The sequence below is a fragment of the Aristolochia californica genome, unplaced genomic scaffold (genome assembly GCF_029961685.1).
Source record: "Aristolochia californica isolate CCGP_79_NKW_82.1479 unplaced genomic scaffold, dmAriCali1.0.hap1 SCAF_4, whole genome shotgun sequence".
Taxonomy (NCBI): domain Eukaryota; kingdom Viridiplantae; phylum Streptophyta; class Magnoliopsida; order Piperales; family Aristolochiaceae; genus Aristolochia; species Aristolochia californica.
Window position 1 is genome coordinate 39556173 of NW_027182103.1, and position 21996 is coordinate 39578168.

General features: G+C 38.7%; 1 protein-coding gene and 1 long non-coding RNA gene across 2 annotated transcripts; one reads left to right on the forward strand and one right to left on the reverse strand.

Moving 5' to 3' along the window:
* Positions 1 to 3616: 3616 nt before the first annotated feature.
* LOC137962930 (ankyrin repeat protein SKIP35-like) lies at positions 3617 to 10642 on the forward strand. Its single transcript, XM_068810068.1, has 4 exons — positions 3617 to 3766; positions 4056 to 5190; positions 6154 to 6586; positions 9686 to 10642. The coding sequence occupies exons 2-4, from the start codon at positions 4577 to 4579 to the stop codon at positions 10493 to 10495; spliced, it is 1857 nt and encodes a 618-aa protein (XP_068666169.1). The 5' UTR covers positions 3617 to 3766; positions 4056 to 4576; the 3' UTR covers positions 10496 to 10642.
* A 632-nt stretch (positions 10643 to 11274) lies between these two features.
* On the reverse strand, positions 11275 to 13603 carry LOC137963801 (uncharacterized). The gene is made up of 2 exons (XR_011115244.1): positions 13281 to 13603; positions 11275 to 12248 (listed from the first exon to the last, which is right to left on the reverse strand). It is a non-coding gene; the product is annotated as an uncharacterized lncRNA (long non-coding RNA).
* Between the last annotated feature and the right edge of the window lie 8393 nt (positions 13604 to 21996).

The following is a 21996-nucleotide window of genomic DNA, read 5'->3' on the forward strand; positions in this document are numbered from 1 at the left end:
AAATATAATATGATTATATAAAAGGCATTATATATGAGCAAGTTCTGTGAGAGAAATATTTCTCTTTTCAAGAAATTCAACGTGGTATCAGAGCAAGTTCTATGAGAGAAATATTGTGATCCTTTTTTATCTTTCTTTTCTATCCCAATACTCATTGATTTCTTGGTGTTCTCACCACCACAATAAACTTTTCATATTTTAAATTATATATTTACAAAAATATCTTTGAGTATCCTTTTAATGCAAAATAAATTTTGGCTATCATAGTTTTCTACAAAGAGAAATCAATATTTGAAGCAACAAAGGTCAGACTATAAGAGAAGTTTGAGCACTAGCAGAAAGCTTCAACTTTCGAGGCATACTATGCCATCAAGAACGAAACTTTATAAGGAGACTGGCAAAGGAAGAAAGAGTACTCAATTCGGCTAGATTACATAGTTCAAAATCTATCAGATTCTTTATTTCTTAAGAAATAAACGGTTTGTGATTCTAATATATATTGTGGGAGATATTGATATAAAAAATACTAAAGATCAATCCTGCTATCATCTTTCCTATTTTCTCTCGTAGTATGTCTCCATGCAATGGTGTGAATTGCTTTTTTTTATCCTAGAATCCTATTTTTTTAGACCAATTTCTCTTCTAACTAGAGAGTTTTGGTCAGAATTAATCACTCCATAATGTGCTCATTCAAGTTATACAAAAATTTCTTGCTTCGATGTTGTTTTAAAGTTTTACCTTTTTTTTACTTGATTGTGTATCTTACGCATCTTCAACTTTGAAAATTGTGATCACCTCCAAAAAAAGTTATAGTTGGACAAATTTATTAAGTTCTACGATTATAGTCTCTCCTAGTTTTTCAAAAAAAAAAATCATATTCTAAATTCGGTTAGAAGTATGAGTGTTAATAATTGCTTAATCACCTCTTTCCGTTTAAATTTGTTTTCCTCTAGTATTTATTTAGTCTATCTTCTTGTGTTTTCATCACTTTTGAGCAATGCCTAGATCTACCACCTAAAAAGTATATGAGTGTGTCCAACATCCAATTTGAATCAAGTCTTTTATTCTTCACCCAATAGGTGATTTGTGTTTGAGCTACCCTTAAAAAGTGAGTAGTCTCTTAGTTAAGCCCAAAAGTTGGAGGTGATTTGTGTTTGAGCTACCCTTAAAAAGTGAGTAGTCTCTTTGTTAAGCCCTAAAGTTGGGCCAATTTTTTGCATTTAAAATTTAGCATAGTGTGTTTCAGACTATGACCATTTTGATTGTGGTAATTTTTATGTGACCAAAATATTCTAAAAAGGGGGGAGACCAAACGGTGAAGATTTAACATATATGAAAAAAATTTAGCTAATGAAGATTGAAGATCAAGAATCATTTTCATTGCAAGCTACAATTATAAACTCCAGTTTGAGGGGGAATGTTGAAGAGTAGATATGGAAGAGTTTTACATGTCTCGCATAGTAAGAAGCCTCATAGAGCCAGAATTAATATGATGGAGTTTTACAGGAGTTTCACAAGAGGTCTCACAGAAGAGTCTTAGTTAAAGGTGTTTTAGTCATGTTAGTCTTCTATTTATGTTCAATTATTCAATTGTTGTTGGACTTCTCTTTTAGTGTTTAACTTTGGATGTAACTAGGATAAAGGTAGTTTAATTGTAATTGGATTCCATTTGTTTCTTTTATTATAAATAGAGGCTCATTGTACTCAAATTACATAAAGTCAATAAAGTATTTCCCTTTACCAAAAATTCAACAAAACTAAGCTGATTAAAGAGAGGTCATGCTGAATTGACTTCAACCTCTTCCTTTCTTCAAGGTGGACAAACCATGTTTTGCTTGGAGGATGATTTTGAGACTTCTTTTCTCTACACTTGCTTGACTTGATTAACTTTGATTTAAACCCTAGAATTCCAACTATGATACCATGTTAAATTCTACGATTTAATCCATAGGAACTAGGTTTGAGAAGAAGAAGAAGAAGAGAGAAGAACAAGGAAGGAAGAAGATAAGAGAAGATGAAGAGAAGAGAGCCTGAGTGAGAGACACGAGTTGGAGTGAAGAATTAGGGTTTAGAGAAGAGCTTGAATGAGCCTCATTCCCCTCATTATGTTACTTAAATAGGTGGGGCTTGAATGCCCTAGTATATAAGAAAATCAAATAATGACCCTCAACTTATAACTAATTACGACTTACACCACTCGCTCTATTAATTACATGATATACCACTTGAATGTCTTCAAAATCGACAAAACTCACCTTCTACATGTTTGCATCCCTCTAAAATACCAAGACCTCTTGCACCATTGAACGATCAATTACTTCATCCAGATACTGAAAACACTTCTCCTCGTTTGGCTCCTCAGTTTCCTAGGTCGTCAGTTGGTTCTGAGGTAAGTCTTTCTCCTCCTTGTCCTTCTATTCCATTTGGTCCTCAAAATGACATTCGTCCCACTACCCTCTAAAAAGAACCTCCCTTATATGTTCCCACACGACCATCAACTTTCCATTGTATATTCAACTTTCTCTCCACTCACCGATTATCTCCAAGTTATCATTTCTTCCTTGCAACTATTTATTCCATCCCTTTGCCTAAAGATGTTCATGAAGCCCTACAACATCCACGATGGAAAGCAACTATAGAGGAGGAGATGACCGTCATGCATTCCAACCACACTTGCAATCTCAAGACTTTACTATTCGAAAAGAAACCCCTTGTAGCCTGTTTTCTCAAATGGTAACTTGACTATTAAGAAACTCCTTTGCAGCCATTGAACGAGACCTTATCTCCCATTGCTAAAATGAACTCAGTACATGTTGTCATCTCCCTTGCATCCAATTTTCAAATATCTCTTGCAAGCATTAATCAAGCTTTTATTAAGTAAGAACATCTCTCATTTCAATTTGTTGAGAAAAGCTATCATGGTTGAGGATTTGTTGTTGATAAGACTATTGTGGGTTTAGGCCGGAAAATGTACTTGCTTGTTGATAATCCCGGTGTGGTTCTTGCATGTTGAACTTAATTAGTTAGAGTGTTAATTAGCTGCTAAAAACCCTTTATGATTTTAGATAAGAGTGCTTTATTGCTACTGAAAATCCTTTTCATGATCTCGACAAAAAGAAAATGTATAATTGTCAAGATTATAACAAAAAAAGTCAAGATTCAAACTTCTTATAGAATAGAAAATATAATATAATTATATAAAAGGCATTATATATGAGCATAAATAATTTAGCATAAGGATGGGCAGGTGAGCAATAAGTGGGATCCGAGCTGATTAAGAATTTTTAAGATCCAAGTTAAGTCTTTTTGTCCACGGCAAGAAACTAATAAATAAAGGAGGAGAGAAAACGCTTCTACATTCATAAAAACAGATTTGAATTGTTTAATTTAAGATATTTGTCGTTTAGAGAGGAGAAAGTGGGCTAGAGAATCGAACAAGAGAAGGGACGGGACTGATGGACTGCTGGAGTGAGGTAGGAGAGAGAATGGAGTGCGAGAGAAAGGGGCGCGTAAGCGTAATCATTGTGGTGGGGTTTTAACTGCTGCAGCGACCAAAAGACGAGCGTGGGACCCTGGTGAGGTGAAGCCATTTGTGGGTTTTTGTGACTCTTGTTTTCAGGAGAGAGGAGGGGACCGGCCGATATTTGTTAAAGGAATTTGCAAGCCTTGCAACTTGTGAGGACGACGCTCTCTCCTTCACCTTCCTCTCCTTCTCTCGTTATGGAGGAAGGCAAAAAACGTGTTCGGAAAGAAGAAAAAATTTAAGGTAGACCCATCTGCTGCTTTGGTGATTGTGATTATTAGGGCTTCTGCTCCTGCCTTTGTTTGGCCACTTAGACAGATGGGTTTTGTGCTTCTCTTCGCACTCGTGTAATTATCTGTTTTCGTTTTTTTTTTTTTTTTTTTTTTTAACTTTCGGTTGCAGTTACATTGTCTTTTTCTCTAATTTGATGTTTTGTTTAATTTTTATTTTTTTGGGTGTTTGGGTGTTTGCGTTGGCAATTTAATGAATTGAATTTGGTTGTTTGGGTTTCTGATGGATCTCTCACTTTCAGGTTGCTGCAGATTCTGCCGGGTTGAGATTTCTCGGGACAATTTTGATTGTCTATTTTGTTTTTGGAACTTAGGGGTATACGTTAGGATCGAGAAGAAACCTTTGGAAATTTGTTGGGTTTTGCAAGGTTTCAGTTGTACAGACAGTTGATTATCTGAGAAGAGAAAAACAAAGGGTCATCTTTTGGTTAAAAAAAAAAACTACTTTTTTTTTATTAGTCAAGAGTTTGCTCTGGATCATTACAACCTTTGGCAGACGGATCCTCGTTGCTCCTGATCTGTTGTCCAGCGAATTTCTTTAATCAGGTGTTGCGTCTGTTCGTTTCAGAATTAAATCGTCTTGCTCGTGGAATCAGGTGCTTTTAGGTGCAAGCGTTGAGTTCCGTCCTTTTTCTTTACTAAAAGATGGATGTCATATTTTATATGATGGAAGGTCAGGTTTTGGTTGTGAAATCCAAGCAACTGTTTTGATCGGAAGATCAGTTTCCTGAATCAGCGGTTAATATTTTAATAACTACTTGATATGGAAGACGAGATAATGTCGGTGAACGAGAACCAATCGGTGGATCACTCGTATTCAGAGATGGAAACAGATGAGACTCTAACCGCAACGTCTAAAGACGCTGGAGAAAATTTTACCTCTGAGAAAGGTGAAGCTAGTAATGTAGTATTTTCTAGGGAATCCCCGCTACTTACTCAGGACACGAAAATCTCCGGTGCATGTGGTTGCGCCGCCAAGAAGCTTAAATCAAGAATGCCAGCTTCAGAACCTGAGTCCCGTAAAAGAGATAAAAATGGGCCGGAAAGAAGGCTTAGTCGGCAGGACAGAATAGAGTTGGGTCGTATGTTTCAAGGTGCTGTGAGTTCTCACAACTGGGAAGTTGCTGAGAGTTTAATGTCATTAGCAGACCCACAAACTCTTAATGATGCTCTATGTATAGCTTTGGATTCTATTTGGTTCCTTAGAAATCAGCAGGAACTGCGTGGAATCAATGGGTTGATTAAAAAAATAATTTCAAATGGTGCTTATGATTTTACAAGAGCTGCTCTTAGGACTTCATTTCTTGCTTCATGTGTTTCTGCCTGCCAGAGCCGGACGATGAGTTTAGCTGACACTGTAGCTGTTATGGCTCATAGGTAAATACTTTATGCCTTAATTTTTCTCTTTTTTCCTCATTCAGAAATTTGGAACACGTTATACACAAGAAGTGACTGCTTCTCTTTGTAAAGTAAGGTGAGGAATTTAACTAACTTGTTTCAACCTGATACTTAGATAGAATCAGTGCTAATTCTTTACAAAGGAACTCTACAGTGGACCTGACTTATAACTGAGCATCTTATAGGCATAAAATAGATATACCCTGTTTGCAATTCAACAAAAAAAAAAAAAGGATGTTTTTTCGTTTCTGTTCCCAGAATCTTTGTTTTCTGCTTCTTCTTTTCTTTTATTGCATGAGTGGAGAAAATTGTGGCTGTGAGTATAATTAATTGAGTTGGCACAAATTAATGAAATTTCTGTAGTGCAAAAATCATTGTTGTTCTTAATTTATTAACAGTGTTACATATTCAATACCATTCATATTTTTCATTGTTAATTGTCATCTGGATGTTTTCTTTTTTCTCTGGCAATATGGCATAGACTGAATTTTATTCACTCGATAGACAAATAACTACTGCTGCAAGACCGCCAAATCTGTCTTGTGGGCCAAATCTGGTGGTGTCTGGAGAAACTAGCTTTTAAGCTAGACGGTCATGCTTAAATGTGGTGCAAATATCAATGGCTTGAGGTCAAAACTGGTCCTTATTGTACAGGGCCTGCAGACAGGCAATTTAGAACAGCATGAGGTTATTTGGCCTAAAATGAAAGGGCTTCCTCTGCTGGTGTATGTGTTGTTCTTGATAGTTGTAGGACTCGATCATGTACTCTGAAAGTTGCATATGTTTCTGATGCATAGACCATAATATTTGTTTGACTATCTGGGATTCAAAATATTTTGTCCTGTCTTTATCTCAATGGACAATTGTATTTGTAGTTGGTAAATTCTGATTGATGAGGGCAACTAACATGATAATTTCTTTCATTGTGGTTATTTTTATTAGGTTGCATGAACGCCTTCAGGAATGTAATGGGGATGAGGTTTTAAAAGTGGAAGCTGGGGCTAAGGTTCAGAAATTCACAGAATGGGCTCTTAAATGCATTAGCTTCCACTCTCGCAGCCAGGGAAATCGGAATAGAGTGGGTCAAAGTTCATCAGTTGAGATCCAACTCCAGTTATCTGCATTTAAATCATTTCTTGATCTTGCTGGAAATCAGCTTACAGGAAAAGATTTTACAGAGGCATTTGATGCTGCTTGCTTCCCTTTGACTCTCTTCTCTAGTTCATTTGATCCTGGTTGGGCTTCTGGAATTTCTGCAACTGCCATTCAAGGGTTGCTGGGTACGTTGGTTGAAGGAGGTGCTGATAATGTTAATCAGTGCTTTCTTGAAGCTTCACGTTTTGGAAGTACAGAGCTTGTGCGGATCTTGTTGCAGGTAGCACCCATGTTTTTCTCTATGAGTGGATAATAACAGGAATTATTAATTACTGACACATTAAAGCAAATATTTTAACTAAATAGAATATGGACATGAAAGATAAACTATTTGAGATCTTTAGTCAGATCAATGACCATGATCATATTGAAATTATGGTACCCCCATGATTGACAGTTCAGAAATTTTGATCAAGTCTCTGACTATGTGAGACCACGATTGATGGTTTGGGTTCTGTATTCATGAGTGGAGATCCATCCCAATCATGGCTATAGATGCCGTAACCCCAAATCTGTACAAGTGTCACATATGAAGAGTGACAAACAACTTCATTCGAAAGTGACATATCACCATTCCAAAGTCGCATCTTGGCAAACACCATTATGCCACTTATGTCACCTGTGAGATGACATGTGGCAGTCTCTTATTTACATGAAAAGAGTAAAAACATATAATGGAGTTGGAGAAAATCAAAAGGAATGAGAGAAAAGGAGGGATGGTTCTACTACCCCACTCACCTTATGAAGAGGGATTAAAACTTTTCAATAGAAAGGCACACAAATTTGTTGGAGTACACCAAAACTTTGTATGAATTTCATTACAGAGATTGCAACAAGAAATAGTTATGTTGCTACTTTGTTCAAATCCCTGATCTGTCATTTTAGTATGAGACTAAGGATTCCTTGTTAAATGGCATACAGTGGTTAGGAACAAGTTAAACCGGTGACTGGACAAGGAATCCAACTCAAGCCTTCATTCTAACTGTTGGATGAACAATTATACGTAGGAATCAAATCAGAAGACCCAAATTCGAACATTGGACCCAATGCCTATTGACTTTGGTCTTTAGAGGGTGCTAAAAGGTGCCTCCAAGGAAAGATTACCTCTGTTTATTGGGTAGGGTGTGTGGTTGAACTACACCCTTCTTCTCTCTTCCCTCTTGAATTTATCCACTCTTTTACTTCTAAATTGCATTCAAAGGAGTGTCCTATGTCATCTTATGGGAGCGTGACATGTTCAGTAATAAATGTTTCGCTCTTTGAGATGCAAGCCATCTTTCTATGGTGACACTTGTCGCTTATATGGGAATCCGTGTAATATGACTTAGATTGGATGGCGCCTCATGAGTATGTGATCTAAGCCATCAATTGTGATCCCCTATGTTTAGAGTCTCGATCCGAAGATCCACGCTCCAAAATTCTGATGGTTCCACATTTCTAACTCATTTGCGGCCATTAATAGAACCTTTCAATCTCAGTGTTTTTTTTTTATGTCTACAAAGATCATGTCAAAGTTTGGCCGAAGAAACACAAGATGGATTAAAGATAACAACTTATCCACAAATGTGAACTATACTACTTTTTCTTCTAGGTTGTTGAAACTTTGTACTTTATAGGCTGCATAGTACTGTGAAAAGAAGGCTTTGACCACAAAGTAAATAATATTTCTCAATTGAGGCACTTTTGATGAGATTTCATTGGTTTCCAAAACTTCTTTTTAGAGATTACTATTTCTTTATAGTGTATAATTTTCTGGTACAAAGTTCTTTGTTGGTTTCTCTCTTAGGGGGGAATGCTTCAAATATTATTTTATTCATTTTATTAACCAATTCCTGTTTTAATTCCTGTGAAAGAAGAATCATGCTTGTTGATTTTGTTAAAATTAAAGAAATCAGGTTTAAGTGCTAATGGTCTTGCATTTATTTCTAAAACTAAAGACTACTCAATTAAAACAATCAGGTTTAAGAGCTAATTGTTTTACATTTATTTCTAAAAATAAAAACAGTAGTCTTTTTAATGCTATCAGATTGTACAAGCCAAAAGTCAATTTTAGTAGTGGTCCTTTTTGGGTTTTAAGCTGATGTTGTTTGGAGCCCTGGAATTCACTGGTTTCTTTTTTGCTTTCCTTGACCATTGTGGCTTGTGAATCACGACGAATGAGCATGTTTTCCTGCACCTCTCATGGTCTATAATGAGAAAGGATATGATTAATGGATATTTCTTGCATTCTTAATAGTTTCTTATGACATGCCTCTAGGCTTTCAGCTGAATCAAGGACCTGCACCTTATGAGGTTTGCTGATGATTGCTAGGTTTTAAAGATAATTTTTGTACTGAATGAGGTTTTTTTTTTTTTTTTTTCTAAATTTTTTTTCTCCACATTAGGAGATATCCATGAGACAGAGGAGAAACATTCTTAGCTGCCCATACCTTGGGGATATTGGTTTTAGGTTTTCATAATGGTGTTCTATGTCAGAGTGTTTCTACTCAGAATTTTCTGTTACTCAAATGGCAAATTACCATCTCAATGGGTGGAGTGTAAAGCAGGGAAGATAAAAAACAAAAGAAAGAGAGAGTAATATTCTATTAGTTGCTCACATGCCATCATAGTAATAAGTTTGCAACTTATTCCATGTACACTCTGATATCTCAGTTATTACAGCTGTGCTCTAGCATGGATTGTGGAATGTCTAATAATGAAAATAATACTTTCGTGATATTTCTAATGTTTCATTTACCTCTTGAAGGATTTTTTGCAAATGGTTAAAGGGACTTATCTTGCTTCCACTTTGAGACACTGGTGCTCATTTTGGGGAAGCTTTCTGAGCGTATCTTGTTTAAAATGATTATTATTATTGTTTTATTTTTTTTGACCTTAGCTTTTCCTTTCTGATTGACTTGTTGATTTTGTCCTGTGGCATCTTTATAAGGTAGTTCCATCGTCACTTTGTCATAGTTGAATGGGTCTTGTGCTTAGGGTGTACTTTGTCTTTCTGTTACCACAATCTCCATATGAGTTGATATCTGCGATAAATTTTCTAAATTGTTTTGTTCTGTTTGTCTTATGTAAAATTTAGATTCAGTAGTATGGTACCTACTGTGTGAATCCGATAATTCAGATATGCTGCAAGACTATTGTTTTCTATTCTTTGCAAAATCAATTTTATAGGAAAAGCTTAAATCCAACTAACCAACCATCTTCTGAGATGTACGAGTTTTTCTAATTGTGGTTGTATTGTGTATTTCAAAGTTGCCTTGAGCATAAATGGGCAATAGTTTTGTTGCTCTGTCTGAATTGTTTTTTCTGTGTTTCGTTTCAGATTGCTCAGAGAAATAGCTTAGATGTGGATGTGGACCTTGCGTTGGGCTTTGCTTCTCACTATGGCAAGATTCAGACCATGGAGTGCCTGGTTGAAGAAGGTAATGCTGTCGCATTCTTGGGGCCGCTTATGAGAGCTGCTGAAAGGGGATGCATGGAAGTTGTCCAGTGGTTTGTGGGACGAGGATGCCGGGACATGGAACTGTGTCTTGCCCTTACAGCAGCTACCTCAAGCAGCCAAGTTGGAATTGCAGGCTACCTACTCCCCCATGTTCCCCAGCATGTCCTGGCTGCTCTAAGCATAGAAATCCTGAAAGCCGCGGGCGAACGGAGCGGAGGGTCCCTTGAGGGGGTGCACTTCCTCCTACGCTCTGATTTCTTGGGTGATGCAGCTGCCACATATGCAGTCGCAGATAGTATTGCAAGGTCAGAAGATGAAGGTGTAGCCCCAGAACTACAAACTTTTCTGCGAGAGAATTGGTCAGAGGCTGCATTTGCGGAGGGCTTGAAGTATGGGGAGGACCACTACGTGAACGTAATGAGGATTCTAGGACGGGGCAGGTCACCCATTTGCTTGCGAGACTTGCCGGTGCCTCTCTTGGCTGCCGTCGCATACTTGCCTCTGTACAGGGAGTGCGTGAAGACGAGTGGAAGATTGCTTCCTCAACATCTCAGAGGGCAGCTCATGGAAGCAGCAAGGAGGCTAGGGGGTGGTCCGCTTGATGAGTTGAGCCAAGCGAGTGAGCTCCTTGCAGTTTTGGAACACGAAATTCCACCATTTTTGGTCCAGCCTCGGAGTAGGGTTGCTTAGTAGAAGAAACCATCCAATTTTTATGAAGTTTTCAAAATCTTTAGCTCGTTTGGGAGAAATTAAGATGACTTGATTATGAAGTGATTTTAATTCTTCCTACGGTATCCGAGTGTCAATACTAATCCTGAAAGGATGTGTTTTTATTCTCGTGGCCGTGGCCTGTAATTTGTCGTGAAGAAAGTGTGTGAGGAAAACATATCCATATCCATATCATCTCCGAAACATCTTAGGGAGAAGGAATCATTTACGTACTAATGAGGCAAAAACGATCACTCCCATCTCTCCATCTTTCGGAGTTTGTAAAAGCAAGAAAATGAGATGAATTGTGTCATGGGCGATCAGGACATCTTAAAATCAGAAAACGTGACGAGACGTGCAATTTTATGTCTGTATAAGGCGATGAACACGTTGGATTGGCTTTTATTATTGGGATGCTTAATGGGTCACTAGGGATTAAGAGAGAGTAAAATTGAGTTTTAAGCTCATTGAACGAGTTCACTCACTCAAACGGTGGATACTTGTCTGCTACTGAGCTTTCTGCGCTCTTCAATATCAAACATCATAGCTCACCCTTCACCCACCCGGATCTAACGTGGCATCTTTTCAGTCATCGTCCCCAGAAATATTTCCTGTTATGGGAAAGGGAGGTTTTCATCAGACCAGCAGTTCAAAAGGAAAAGATCTTAGCAGTTGAAGTGAAGTAACCCCCGGTTCTGGTTTTCATCTTCAATTTTGTTTGATTTAAAGAAGAGAAAAAGAAAAACAGTTCAAATACAATCTGGTATGGAACAGAACTCTCGCTTTAACATAAGATTACAAACAAAAAAATGAACCACAACCAAAGAATTGTGTTCTTTTCAACAAAAAAAATCCTGCCTATTTTGGGGAGAAGCGAATGAGATGCAGCTTGATTACATATACGAAGACGCAATGTCTCGGACATCCGACGGCATGCAAGCCAAGACCAACAGCACAACCAGGATCCCGATAGGGAGCAACAGCAGCACGAAGGGTGGGGGTGGTAATGGTGGTAGTATTACAGGGAGGATCAGCAGCGAAGCCGTCAGGCAAACCAGTACCAGCAAGGACTCTACACTAAAATAACTCGACGGGAAAGATTTCCGCCTGTTCAGCTGTGAAACAGGCTTGCCGGAATCTCTGATTTTCCCTTCCACCCTACCTATCCTCCTGACCGCAGTTTCCATCAGACCAGAACAATGAGCCTTTTGGTGAATTAGATCAAGCGAAAATCTCAGCTCTACATCCAAGAATGCAAAACTCATTTAAATCTCTCTGAACCACCCCAAATGTTCAAATTTTTTAATCGACGACTGTTTGAGACAAATCTCCTTCCCACAATTGCACCGAATGAGAATCGAAATGCCAACAAAAAGCCGATTGCACAGGAACCAGGTTATTTTCGTCAACTCTACTAATCCCAGTTATCTTCCTTCCGCTGCACTTGAAATTTGCAAATTACCATTCTGGGAAGGACGATCATATTTTGCCAAACTCCCAATAGGTCCAGGACAAGGGATGATGATAAACAAATCCTCACAGAGGCAAAATGTGGATTCAAAGTGCCAGTTGAAGTCGTGGAATGTCTCAAGATTCCTGATCTCCAATCCCACTTTAACTCGGTTTCGAAATATCGGAAGAGAACCAGGCGAACTGCTTCAGCAGGATCAATGGAGTGAAACTTCAAGATTATGGCATGCAAAGCGGCTCAAAACGAAAAATGAAATCCTGGCTTCTGCAAAATGAGGTAACAACAAAAATCAAATTGACAGCGATTGGACAAAATGAAAGCAAACTTTCACAGATTTCAGCCGACAATAGTTAAATCCAGTCTACGAAAAAAAAAAATGAAACCTAAGTTGGAAAACTAATTACAGTAGTTCCAACAATCGGAACAGTGCTCTTCTATTCACAATGACGTTGCAATGGAAGATCTGAAGGAAAGGAGGAAGTGCGGAAACGCCAATCACCAGAAACAACGAGAGCTTTTAAAAGTAAGAAAAGAAGAGAAAACCCCTAAACCAATTGCAGAAAAAATTCACAGATCGGTGTTGAAACCTAAAAGATGAGATACTGACATCACGACGATCTCGACAGCGACAATAGGAACGGAATAAGAATTTCGGCAGCGCCCAGTCAAGAGGAAAATCCATTGCAAGAAGCCTGCGGATTTTAGACCGTCCTAGTCCAATTCTATAACAAAGTTTATAGGTGATGATCAATGGGTTTTATGAGATTGATAGTAGATAAGAAATCGCAAAATTTGTGTGTTTTTTTAAAAAATCAATCCATCTGACTAAGACTAAATTAGAGATAATACGAAAAAAAAAATCGAATTGCCCTTTCTCGAAGAAAAGAGAAGATTTGGGTAAAACGATCGTTTCACATGCCATTACTAATCTTGTTTCTGTTTTTTAGCAAAAAACAGGAAAAATATTGAGCAGCCATTCACATTTCAATCGACCCGAATCTTCACTCGCCACCCAAATCACAATCCAGGGCAAAACAAGACCAAATCAAAATGAGAAAACAATCGTACAAGAGATAAAGACAGTGTTTGCCGTCGCCGCTGAAACGAAAATATCCACAGAGGCGTCGGAGTCCCTCTACCAATCCCTCCGGTCTTTTAAGACCCAAAAGAGAGAGAGAGAGGGAACAACAATCAAAGAGATGAACGAAGCAGAAACACGAAAATCTCCACTTCGCGCGAACAATAAAATAAAGAAAGCAACAAACAAAAAACCGATGACGGGGAGAAAATCAATACCTGTGATGGTGATGTAGCGCTTATAATCATCTTCCAAACAAGATTAAAAAACTTGCAGCTCTCGTTATGTTAAACCAGAAAAAGAAAAAAAACACAAGACGGGTAAGTGTGGGATCGACGGAGGGGGACGACTGGCGGTATAAAAGATGAGAGGAGAGAGAAGAAGTGCAGTTGGGATGGATTCAGTGCACGCAATCGAAGTGGGGCGCCTTCCATGCAAGTGGAGGGGATGAAAAGGGGGTTTGCAGGTTCCTCACCCCTGGACGCCTTTTTTCTTTTTTCAACCCTTGTCTCTTTCTCCTCTCCCCCTAGCTCTCTCTCTCTCTCTCTCTCTAATGAGAAAAGTTGCGGCCTCTGTCCCCTACCCTCCCTTCAAATTTCTGCTCATTTATTACTAATTTCTACTAAGTTCTGTTGCTTTATGTTCCTCTTCCTCTCCACTTTCCATTCTCTACTGTTGTATTACTATCCACAGGAGAATTTCAACGAAGATCAAATTGCAGACATTTTTTTTTCATTGTTGATTACTTGATAAATAATTGAAGAAATGCGAATTCTCAACTCAATAAACTGAAATTTGTTTGAAGTTTCCGATTTTGTTCTGGAGTGATTGAGAATTGAGATGGGTCTGTTTCTCTGTCATCAAACCATAAATCCGAAACAAGACGAATGCTTTTATCAACAATAAAAAACTGAAAAGGGCAATGGGTCCATTGCCATCGGCAAGCATTGCTGCTTTTATGGGGGGATGACCCAAGAGACCCATAGCACATGCAATGTGACAGTTAGAGCCGTTACTCCAGTTCATCCCCACATGTAGAGCAATCTACAGAGATGGAGAAGGGGCATTGCCAGTTCATCGTCTTCGCCATAAAATAAGCGCCGAGCCAGAAAAGGGTCCGTCGGATCTGCCTCTCAGAGATCCGCAAATCATGAATTCATGGAAGAAGTCCCTTAAACAAATGGGAAACTGCTTTACCCACTTGCGTTTTCGTAATCCGAGGCCTCCTTCATGAAATGTCAGAAATCTTGAGCTTCTATCTTGCTTTATATATTATTCTAATCGCCTAATCGGTACAAATATGGCACGAAGCTTTCCTCTTTAATCAAAATCCCCAGTCAACCACACCACACGCCCTGCAAGAAAAACCATATCTATTGTTCCTTCCCGGAGAAGACGCCCGTATAATATAATCACCTAGTCGGGATTAGAGGGAAAGCGGAAAGGAACCCAGCAATCTGGTACAAGGATCAATGAGAAGACATGCTAGACACAGTTTCATGTGCGTCAAGCTGTATCATTAAAACTTCGTTTCCGAAACAGTTTGCAGGAACTGTTTGAATGGGTTGCAGAGATGATCTGCTTTGACTTGGTAGTGAAAGAGATAAAATTGGCTTCATCAATGCATTTGTACCTAATACAAGTTTTTCAAGAAGCCAGCCTTTATTTGATTCGTACAAAGGAATATGTCTCATAGAAGCAATCGGCTGAAATGAAGATTTGGGAACAACGTCCAGTGCATCCAACTGTTGCTTGTCAATCAGAAGAATGGTTTTCCTGGTGCAAGTCAGTTCGCGTCAATGGTTTCCAAAAAGCTCTTCAAATCTGTGGGTGGTCAGTAGTCGAATGTGTTTGTAAACGACAAAAGGAGTTGTAAATCTGGGGGAGGCGTACCGGTCAAATGTTTGCAAATGGCAATGGGATTATATTTATTTGTTGAAACGTCCATGGTGAATCGTGGCCTGCCTGCCTGCCTTTGGAGAAGAAAAGGTGGTGCATTGGTGTTCATTCTGTCTTGTCGATGCTCATTCTTGTCGTGACATCAGTCATCTATCAGACTATCACCCTTTCTCAACTCTGGGCAAAAAAGTGAACTACCTAAAAATCCACATTCCGGAAAATTTTAAGTATTGTTAGCATCGGAAAATTCTTGCTGCTCTTCATCTGCGTCTGCGGCACCTCCTCATTTAGCTTGCTTGTACCCTGCACGGGTTTTCGGACCGGAGAAAAAATCATGTGTGGATTCTGGAAACCGTCCCATGGAAGAACCCAACCTCTGAGTGAGATTAAGGCCCTGTTAGCCCTTTAAGCTGGGTTAAAGTAGCCAAAAGTCGTTAGTGTCTCACGCAAGTGAGGGGGGAAAGTGAAATATAAGAAAATAAAATACAAATATATTTCTCTCTCGGTCGTGACCGACCTTCGGCGATTTCAATCGCCCTTTGTGTGACCTGTGTCCGATACTCGACTCCCATCCTCTCGTCGTCCCCAGCACCGACGACCTTCGGTGACATCTCTCCCCTCTCTGCAACTTCTCCGGCTCCTGACTCGCTCGCGACCGTCAGCGATTTCAATCGCCCCCTCTGCGACCTCTCCCCGGCGCTTGACTCTCTTCCTCTCGTCGTCCCCAGCACTGACGACCGTCGGCGACTTTCCCTCTCTGCAACCTCTCCGGCTCGATTCGGAAGAAAGTAGGATAAAAATTTCTTCCTGTTCATCGATGGTTAATTGGTCATGTAGGTATTTGTTTAGAGCATTAGCTATTAAAAATCATTATTAGTATTTAATAAAAATAATATATTTTACATAGTTAAGCATGAATGGGGGTATGTCTTTAATTTGCAGTCATCGTCCATGGTTGGCTTGACTAAACAGGGAATAAGGAGTTTCGCTATGGTAACTTTTGTTTACTATATAAGTACTGATGCTTCATTTGCAGTGAAAATGAGTGTATTTGTGGTGGAGAAAATTGTAAAGATAACAATGAAAGTGAAAATGAAGACAGTAATAGTAGTGATGATGTTGAGGATGATGTGGATACTCAAAGAAGTACTCAGAGGGAGTCCGCAATACAATCTGCAAGAGCATCGTATTATCGAGATGTTTTAGCAATTCAGATGTGGCAAAATTATTGACTATTATGTTTTAATGTCACTAAATATTTTTTGTGTTGTACTTTTGTATGAACATATATAATTTTTTATATTAAAAAGGTGATTGAGTTATATTTGTATTATTTTTATTTTTATTATTACGATGTTTGAGTAGTATGCTATGTAGTACGGTACTTGTATAATTATTTCATATTTAGATATTACAAAATTAAAATTTTATTACAATTTGAATAATATAAAAATAAACATTTGTTTAATTATTATATTTAATATATTTTATTTATTAAATAATATTAATTTAATTTTCTGAAAGTCAGATATATCAAAAAAAATTATTTAATAAATAATCTATCTGCACTTTACACCACACTTTCCATTGTGCACACTAACACAAACAAGTCATTTACACTGTACTTTACATTGTGCACACTAACACAAACAAATACTTTATACTACACTTTCCATTGCACAATCTAACACAAACAAGTACTTTACATTCCATCTCACTTTCCCTAGGGAAAGTACTTCACTTTCCATTCCACTTTCCCCCTACACTTACATTATGCACTAACCCCCCCTAATACAACTCAGTCAAGAAGCGTTATGTCTCAACCAAGATGTTTTCCCTTCCGAACATGTGAGTCCATACCATTCTTCTTGTTGCTCTTCATATTCATCTACGGCACCTTATGGTTCATCTTTGACCTCCTCAGCTCTAATCCCTTAGTCATTGTGACGAACAAGTTTGGGTGCAACATGGGGTTCTTGTTCAGGTCCATTCTTAACCTCTCCCACAAATTATAAAGAAGGACACATCTTCAAATCCGAGGGCCAAAGAAGACAATAAGCATGGGAACAAGCGCTGCTACTTTGACGAAGAGAGATAAACATAGTGATAGTTATAAAGATAATTAGTGTTTGAAGTAGAGATAGACTCAGATTGTAGAGTCCTAATCACCTACGATCTCTCTATATAATTCTATAAATATTTTATACGTTATCAATAATAATCACAACAATATTATTCTTCATTCCTATATAATGATAGACATAAAGATACCTAGTGTTTGAATTAGAGATAGACTCAAATTGTAGAGTCTTAACCACCTACAATCTCTGTGTAATTCTATAAATAGCTTACACCTGATCAATAATAATTACGGTAATATTATTCTTCATTCCTATATTCTATATGGTATTAGAGCTTCCGATTAATTAATCAGAACCGGTCTGCCGTCGCTGAAAATCTTTATCGGAAACAGCCTTCGTAGCTCATTGTCGCTGCCCATACTTTTTTTTTTCTTCCCTTTCTCCATGCACTCTCGCAGCCGCTTCGCCCAACATCCCAGTCGTCGTTACCCCATGCAGAGCTCCTCCCCGGCCGCCGCTCGGCCTTGCTCTATGTCTTAGCCGACCTATTTTTTTCTCCTCCCGCCGACGGCCACAGTGCCGACCGCCCAGAGTTCCCCGCCCGTGCTGAACCCGTCATCTCTCCAACTCATCTCTCCCGACGTTGTCGTCGTCACGATTCAATCTCACCAGAGCCAACACCGTCGTTCCATCTCGCCGCTGCCATCATCGTTGACGCTCTCCTTAGATGATGCAATTTTGTCCACACTAGCCGCTTCCAGTGTTGCTGCTCTTCCATTGGACGATGCAATTCCATCCGTACCAGCCGCTGCTTTGCCACCTGACGATGAAATTTGGTTCGCACCAACTGCCTCCAGTGCAACTGATCTTCCACTAGAAGATGCGATTCCGTCTGCCCCAACCACTTTCAGTGTCGCGGCTCTTCTTAGCCGCTACCAGTGTCGCTGCTCTCTCCAAACCACTTCCAAAAACATACTTCATCTTTTTGAATATCAAGATTGGACTCTCCTCTCAGAGCTCCATCTTGTAGGGGCATGATAGAGATAAAGATAAACATAGTGATAGCTATAAAGATAATGATAGAGATAAAGATAACTAGTGATTGAATTAGAAATAAACTCAAATTGTAGAGTCCTAATCACCTACAATTTCTCTGTATAATTCTATAAATAGTTTACACCTGATCAATAATAATCACGACAATATTATTCTTCATTCCTATATTTTACAGTATCATCTATAAATGGGGTTTGAAGGGCCTTCAGAAGTGATAGTTCATGGTATTGGATTCAAGGAATTTCATGGAGTTGCAAAGCATCCTACAAAGACAATTATCGGAAATCTGAAGGAATTTATGGAGAAAAAGGGATTGCCAAAAGGTCTAGTTCTTGGCAACTATAAAGTTCTTGAGACTACTATGTCTGGAGCTCTTGCTCCACTTTTTCATATGTTCGAGTTAGAGCTCAACTCTGAAACTTCAAATTGAGCCCCACAAGCTTGCCGACTAGTAATCTCAATGAGGAGAGTAAGTTCGGGTTCGGGTCCGAAATCTGGTTTGACTCCGGGTCCAAGTTGAAGTTATATGGTTCTGATTCACATCAGTTTGGTCCATGTGTTTTCTTACCCATCTCTAATAAAATTATTATTTTGGTTTCAAGAGGAAATCGTAAGAGGTGATTTAGCTCAGGTTCTCTTGTCTAGTGTTGGTTTGCTTGTCTATATTGATTGTGTATTTTTCCTCATCATCAACTCCAAAAGATTTGGTCACCTCCCCTGAAATTACCTTGAGGTCCAACTAATTTGTGATACTGTTACAATCTCTTTCTTATTATTGTAGTGGTTTATTTCTCTTCTTTTCATCCCTCCTCATAATCCTATTACTCGGTTACCCTTCTCCTATCATCCTTTTTAACTCTCGTTTACCTCTTTGGACCAACTTCTTGGTAAGTTGTTTCAGTTGGTTCTTCTTTTTCTATATAAGTGTGTTTTTAATTCAATTGAGATTTTTTTATTGGTACTATTTGGGTTTTTTTTTTATCTCCGTCCTTTGAGTGACATGCATTACCCCTTTTGGAGATTATTATCACTATTTTATCTGAAATTTCATGAGGTTTTGTCACCCATATTTTTTTATTTTTAAAAGTCTGCCTAGTTGAGTGTTTATCCTTAGGACACTGGAGGCAGTTGGTGCGAACCTCATGAGATCATGTTTTTATTATAGTTTTTATTTATTTATTTCAAGCTGAGATCATTTTCAATACCTCCCAACTTGACTCTATTGATATAATGTACTTCTTCCTCAAAAATTTTATACACGTAAGAATTTGTGAGTGTTGTAGTGGTTATACTTCCTTTTGATTTGTTTTTTTATATGTAAAAACTCCATTTGAAAGTAGAGTGTTGTAGTAGTTGCACCTTCTTCCGAAATTGAAGTATGAATGTTACTATCACTTGAGAGAATAAGTAAAATTTATAATGAAAAATTCCACATGTTATGGTATTCAAATTTTATCTGTCGAGAATATCTACATCAAGGGGAGTACAATATGAAGAACTTGTTCTTGAAGATCAAGAATCATTTTCATTACAAAACTTCAGAATAAGTATGAAAGATTCTTACATGACTCTCACAACAAGCAGTATCACAGAACCAGAATTAATATGGTCGAGTCTCACGGGAAAGAAGTCTCATAGAAGAGGTTCATTTTAAAACTATTTTAGTCTTGTTGGTATTTTATTTATGTTAAATTATTCGATTGTATTAGGGCATATATTTTAGTATTTGATTTTGAGTGTAACTAAAATATGGGTAATTTCACTATAATTTGACTATATAATAACTAGAGGCTCATTATACTCGGTTAACATAAAAAATTTAACAATAATAATGAGAAAAGGGTGGCCTCTCCCTTCTTGTAGAGAGGGGAAAGGGCAACCCCTCCCTTTCTCTAGTATAAAAGCTTGATAGAAAGAGGAAGGTGAAGGCCCTCTTACTCCTATTTCTAGTGGAATATTCCCATCTAAAACGAAAGGCATAGGCCTTACACCCTCCCACATCTAAAGTAGATAAAGAGGACTCTTAGCTGAGCTTGAGTTCCTCCCTCTAGGGGTGTAAGCGGGTCGGATCCAGTCCGGATCTTGGAATTTCGGATCTAATCCGATTTTCAAATATCCAGGAAACTATTGGGAATCGGATATTCTGATAGTATGGGGAATAAGGTTTCCCCTGTAAAGACCATCTTGACGAAGCTTCTAACTCTCGCTCTGCAGCAGGGCTGAAACCCCCATGCCCTGAAACGCTGCTTCCTTTCTTTATCTGAGTGTTATATTTGACGGTGCGATTTTTCAAAATGAAAAGAGCAGGAAAAGTGGGATGGGTGGAGAGATTCCCATCCATTTTGTTTGATGGTTTCTTGAAAATGAAGACAAAGAATCTTTGATGAAGAAAAGGAAAGCGAGGATGGGTGATGATGAATGTTAAGGTTTATTTTAGGTCTGGATATCTGCATATGGAGAGAGAAAAGAGAGAGATTCGATTCCATGAACCTTGACCTGCAATCTATCCTGTATCTGTTAAATTATTCCAATGAAATCGAAAGCCAATTATTAAAACATCCTTGCGTGATACCAAAGTCGAACTTTTCCTCTTTTGTGGACCTAACATCTGTATCTTCAGAAAGAAAAAAAAATCTCTGAGCGTGGATGGAGGAGGACAGTGAGAGGCTGCACTCCTCTGCGAGGGGGAAAAATCACAGGCCATTGGTTCGCCAATGGGAATTTGTCTTCCCCAAGAAGATGAAGCTGTTAGAGGAGTGAAAACAACTAGACAAAAAACCCAGAAAGAAGAAGGAATCCTTCTTCAATAGAAAAATTCATTCATGATCCGTTAACGCAGAGATGCCACGCCATGAAATACAAGTTTTTAGCAAGCTTATGAAATGGTTTTTCAGTAGTACTTTTAGCCATGTAGTTTCAGTCATTTGCTTCTTTTAAATGGATTAACGGGAACCCATTATAGAATCGACATTATCTTCACTTGAGAGATGGTCGGCAAAAAGACCAAAAGATCATCGGCAGATTCTACTCCGTGGAACTCCAAAGATATGTCTGCAAGTATTCCTCACCTTGTCCGTTGTCCTGGTTGTTTTCCCCAAGTAAATGCCTCAATAAAACGGTAAACCTCCGTGGTCCAGATTGTTTGACAAGATTAAGAAGAAGTTCCCCGAGGGAATGTGATTCTGGAGATCGACCAGAATCTTCATCCCTAATCTTTTTCTCTTGGTTGACCATGGTGCCGGTGAGGAATGTTGAATTACTTGTTTAAACGATTACAGTCGTAACTACAGAATCGGAATGGGGATTTACCAAGGGATTGTAACTACGGCTACCGGGATCAAGTGCATGCATGTCTTCTCCCAAGGAGCTGACAGTCAAATTGAAGCATTGCTGAAGAGCGATTACTGGCCTCCATTGGCTCTAGCAGCCATTAGCGCATATTAAGCAGGATTAAATTAAGGGTTTGAAAATTGTACAGATTTGTGGCGTCGGGTATTCGTCCAACAAAACGTACGCTCTTGGCTTTTCAGCCAAGACTGCGGAAAGTTCCCGCGTCATACGCTCCTTTGCCTTCCGAAAAGGAGGCGGGCCATCATTGGTCGGTAGTCGATCGCAGTAAAACGACGCATCCGAAGAAAGCGTAGAAACCAGGGGTTGAACGAATTTACCGAAGACCGTTGATTGTGACTACTCTTTAGAATGAGAAAATCGAAAACGGGGTGAATGGATTTTTTCTTATTTTTGGTGTGGTTTCAGTTTTCACATTGATGTCGGTGTTCTGCGACGACGGCAGTGCCGCTGTTGATTCTGCTCTGTATGACAGAGCGCGATGGCGGCCATCGTCGTTCGGCTGTTTGTTATTTTGCCTGTGAGCGCAGGGTTGCAACGACGCTTACCA

Bases quoted from the DNA above. Each gene is read 5' to 3' on its own strand.
- LOC137962930 (XM_068810068.1), top strand. From the start codon at position 4,577: ATGGAAGACGAGATAATGTCGGTGAACGAGAACCAATCGGTGGATCAC. The intron at 5,191-6,153 runs GTAAATACTTTA...TATTTTTATTAG, and splicing joins GTAGCTGTTATGGCTCATAG to GTTGCATGAACGCCTTCAGG. The intron at 6,587-9,685 runs GTAGCACCCATG...GTTTCGTTTCAG, and splicing joins TTGTGCGGATCTTGTTGCAG to ATTGCTCAGAGAAATAGCTT.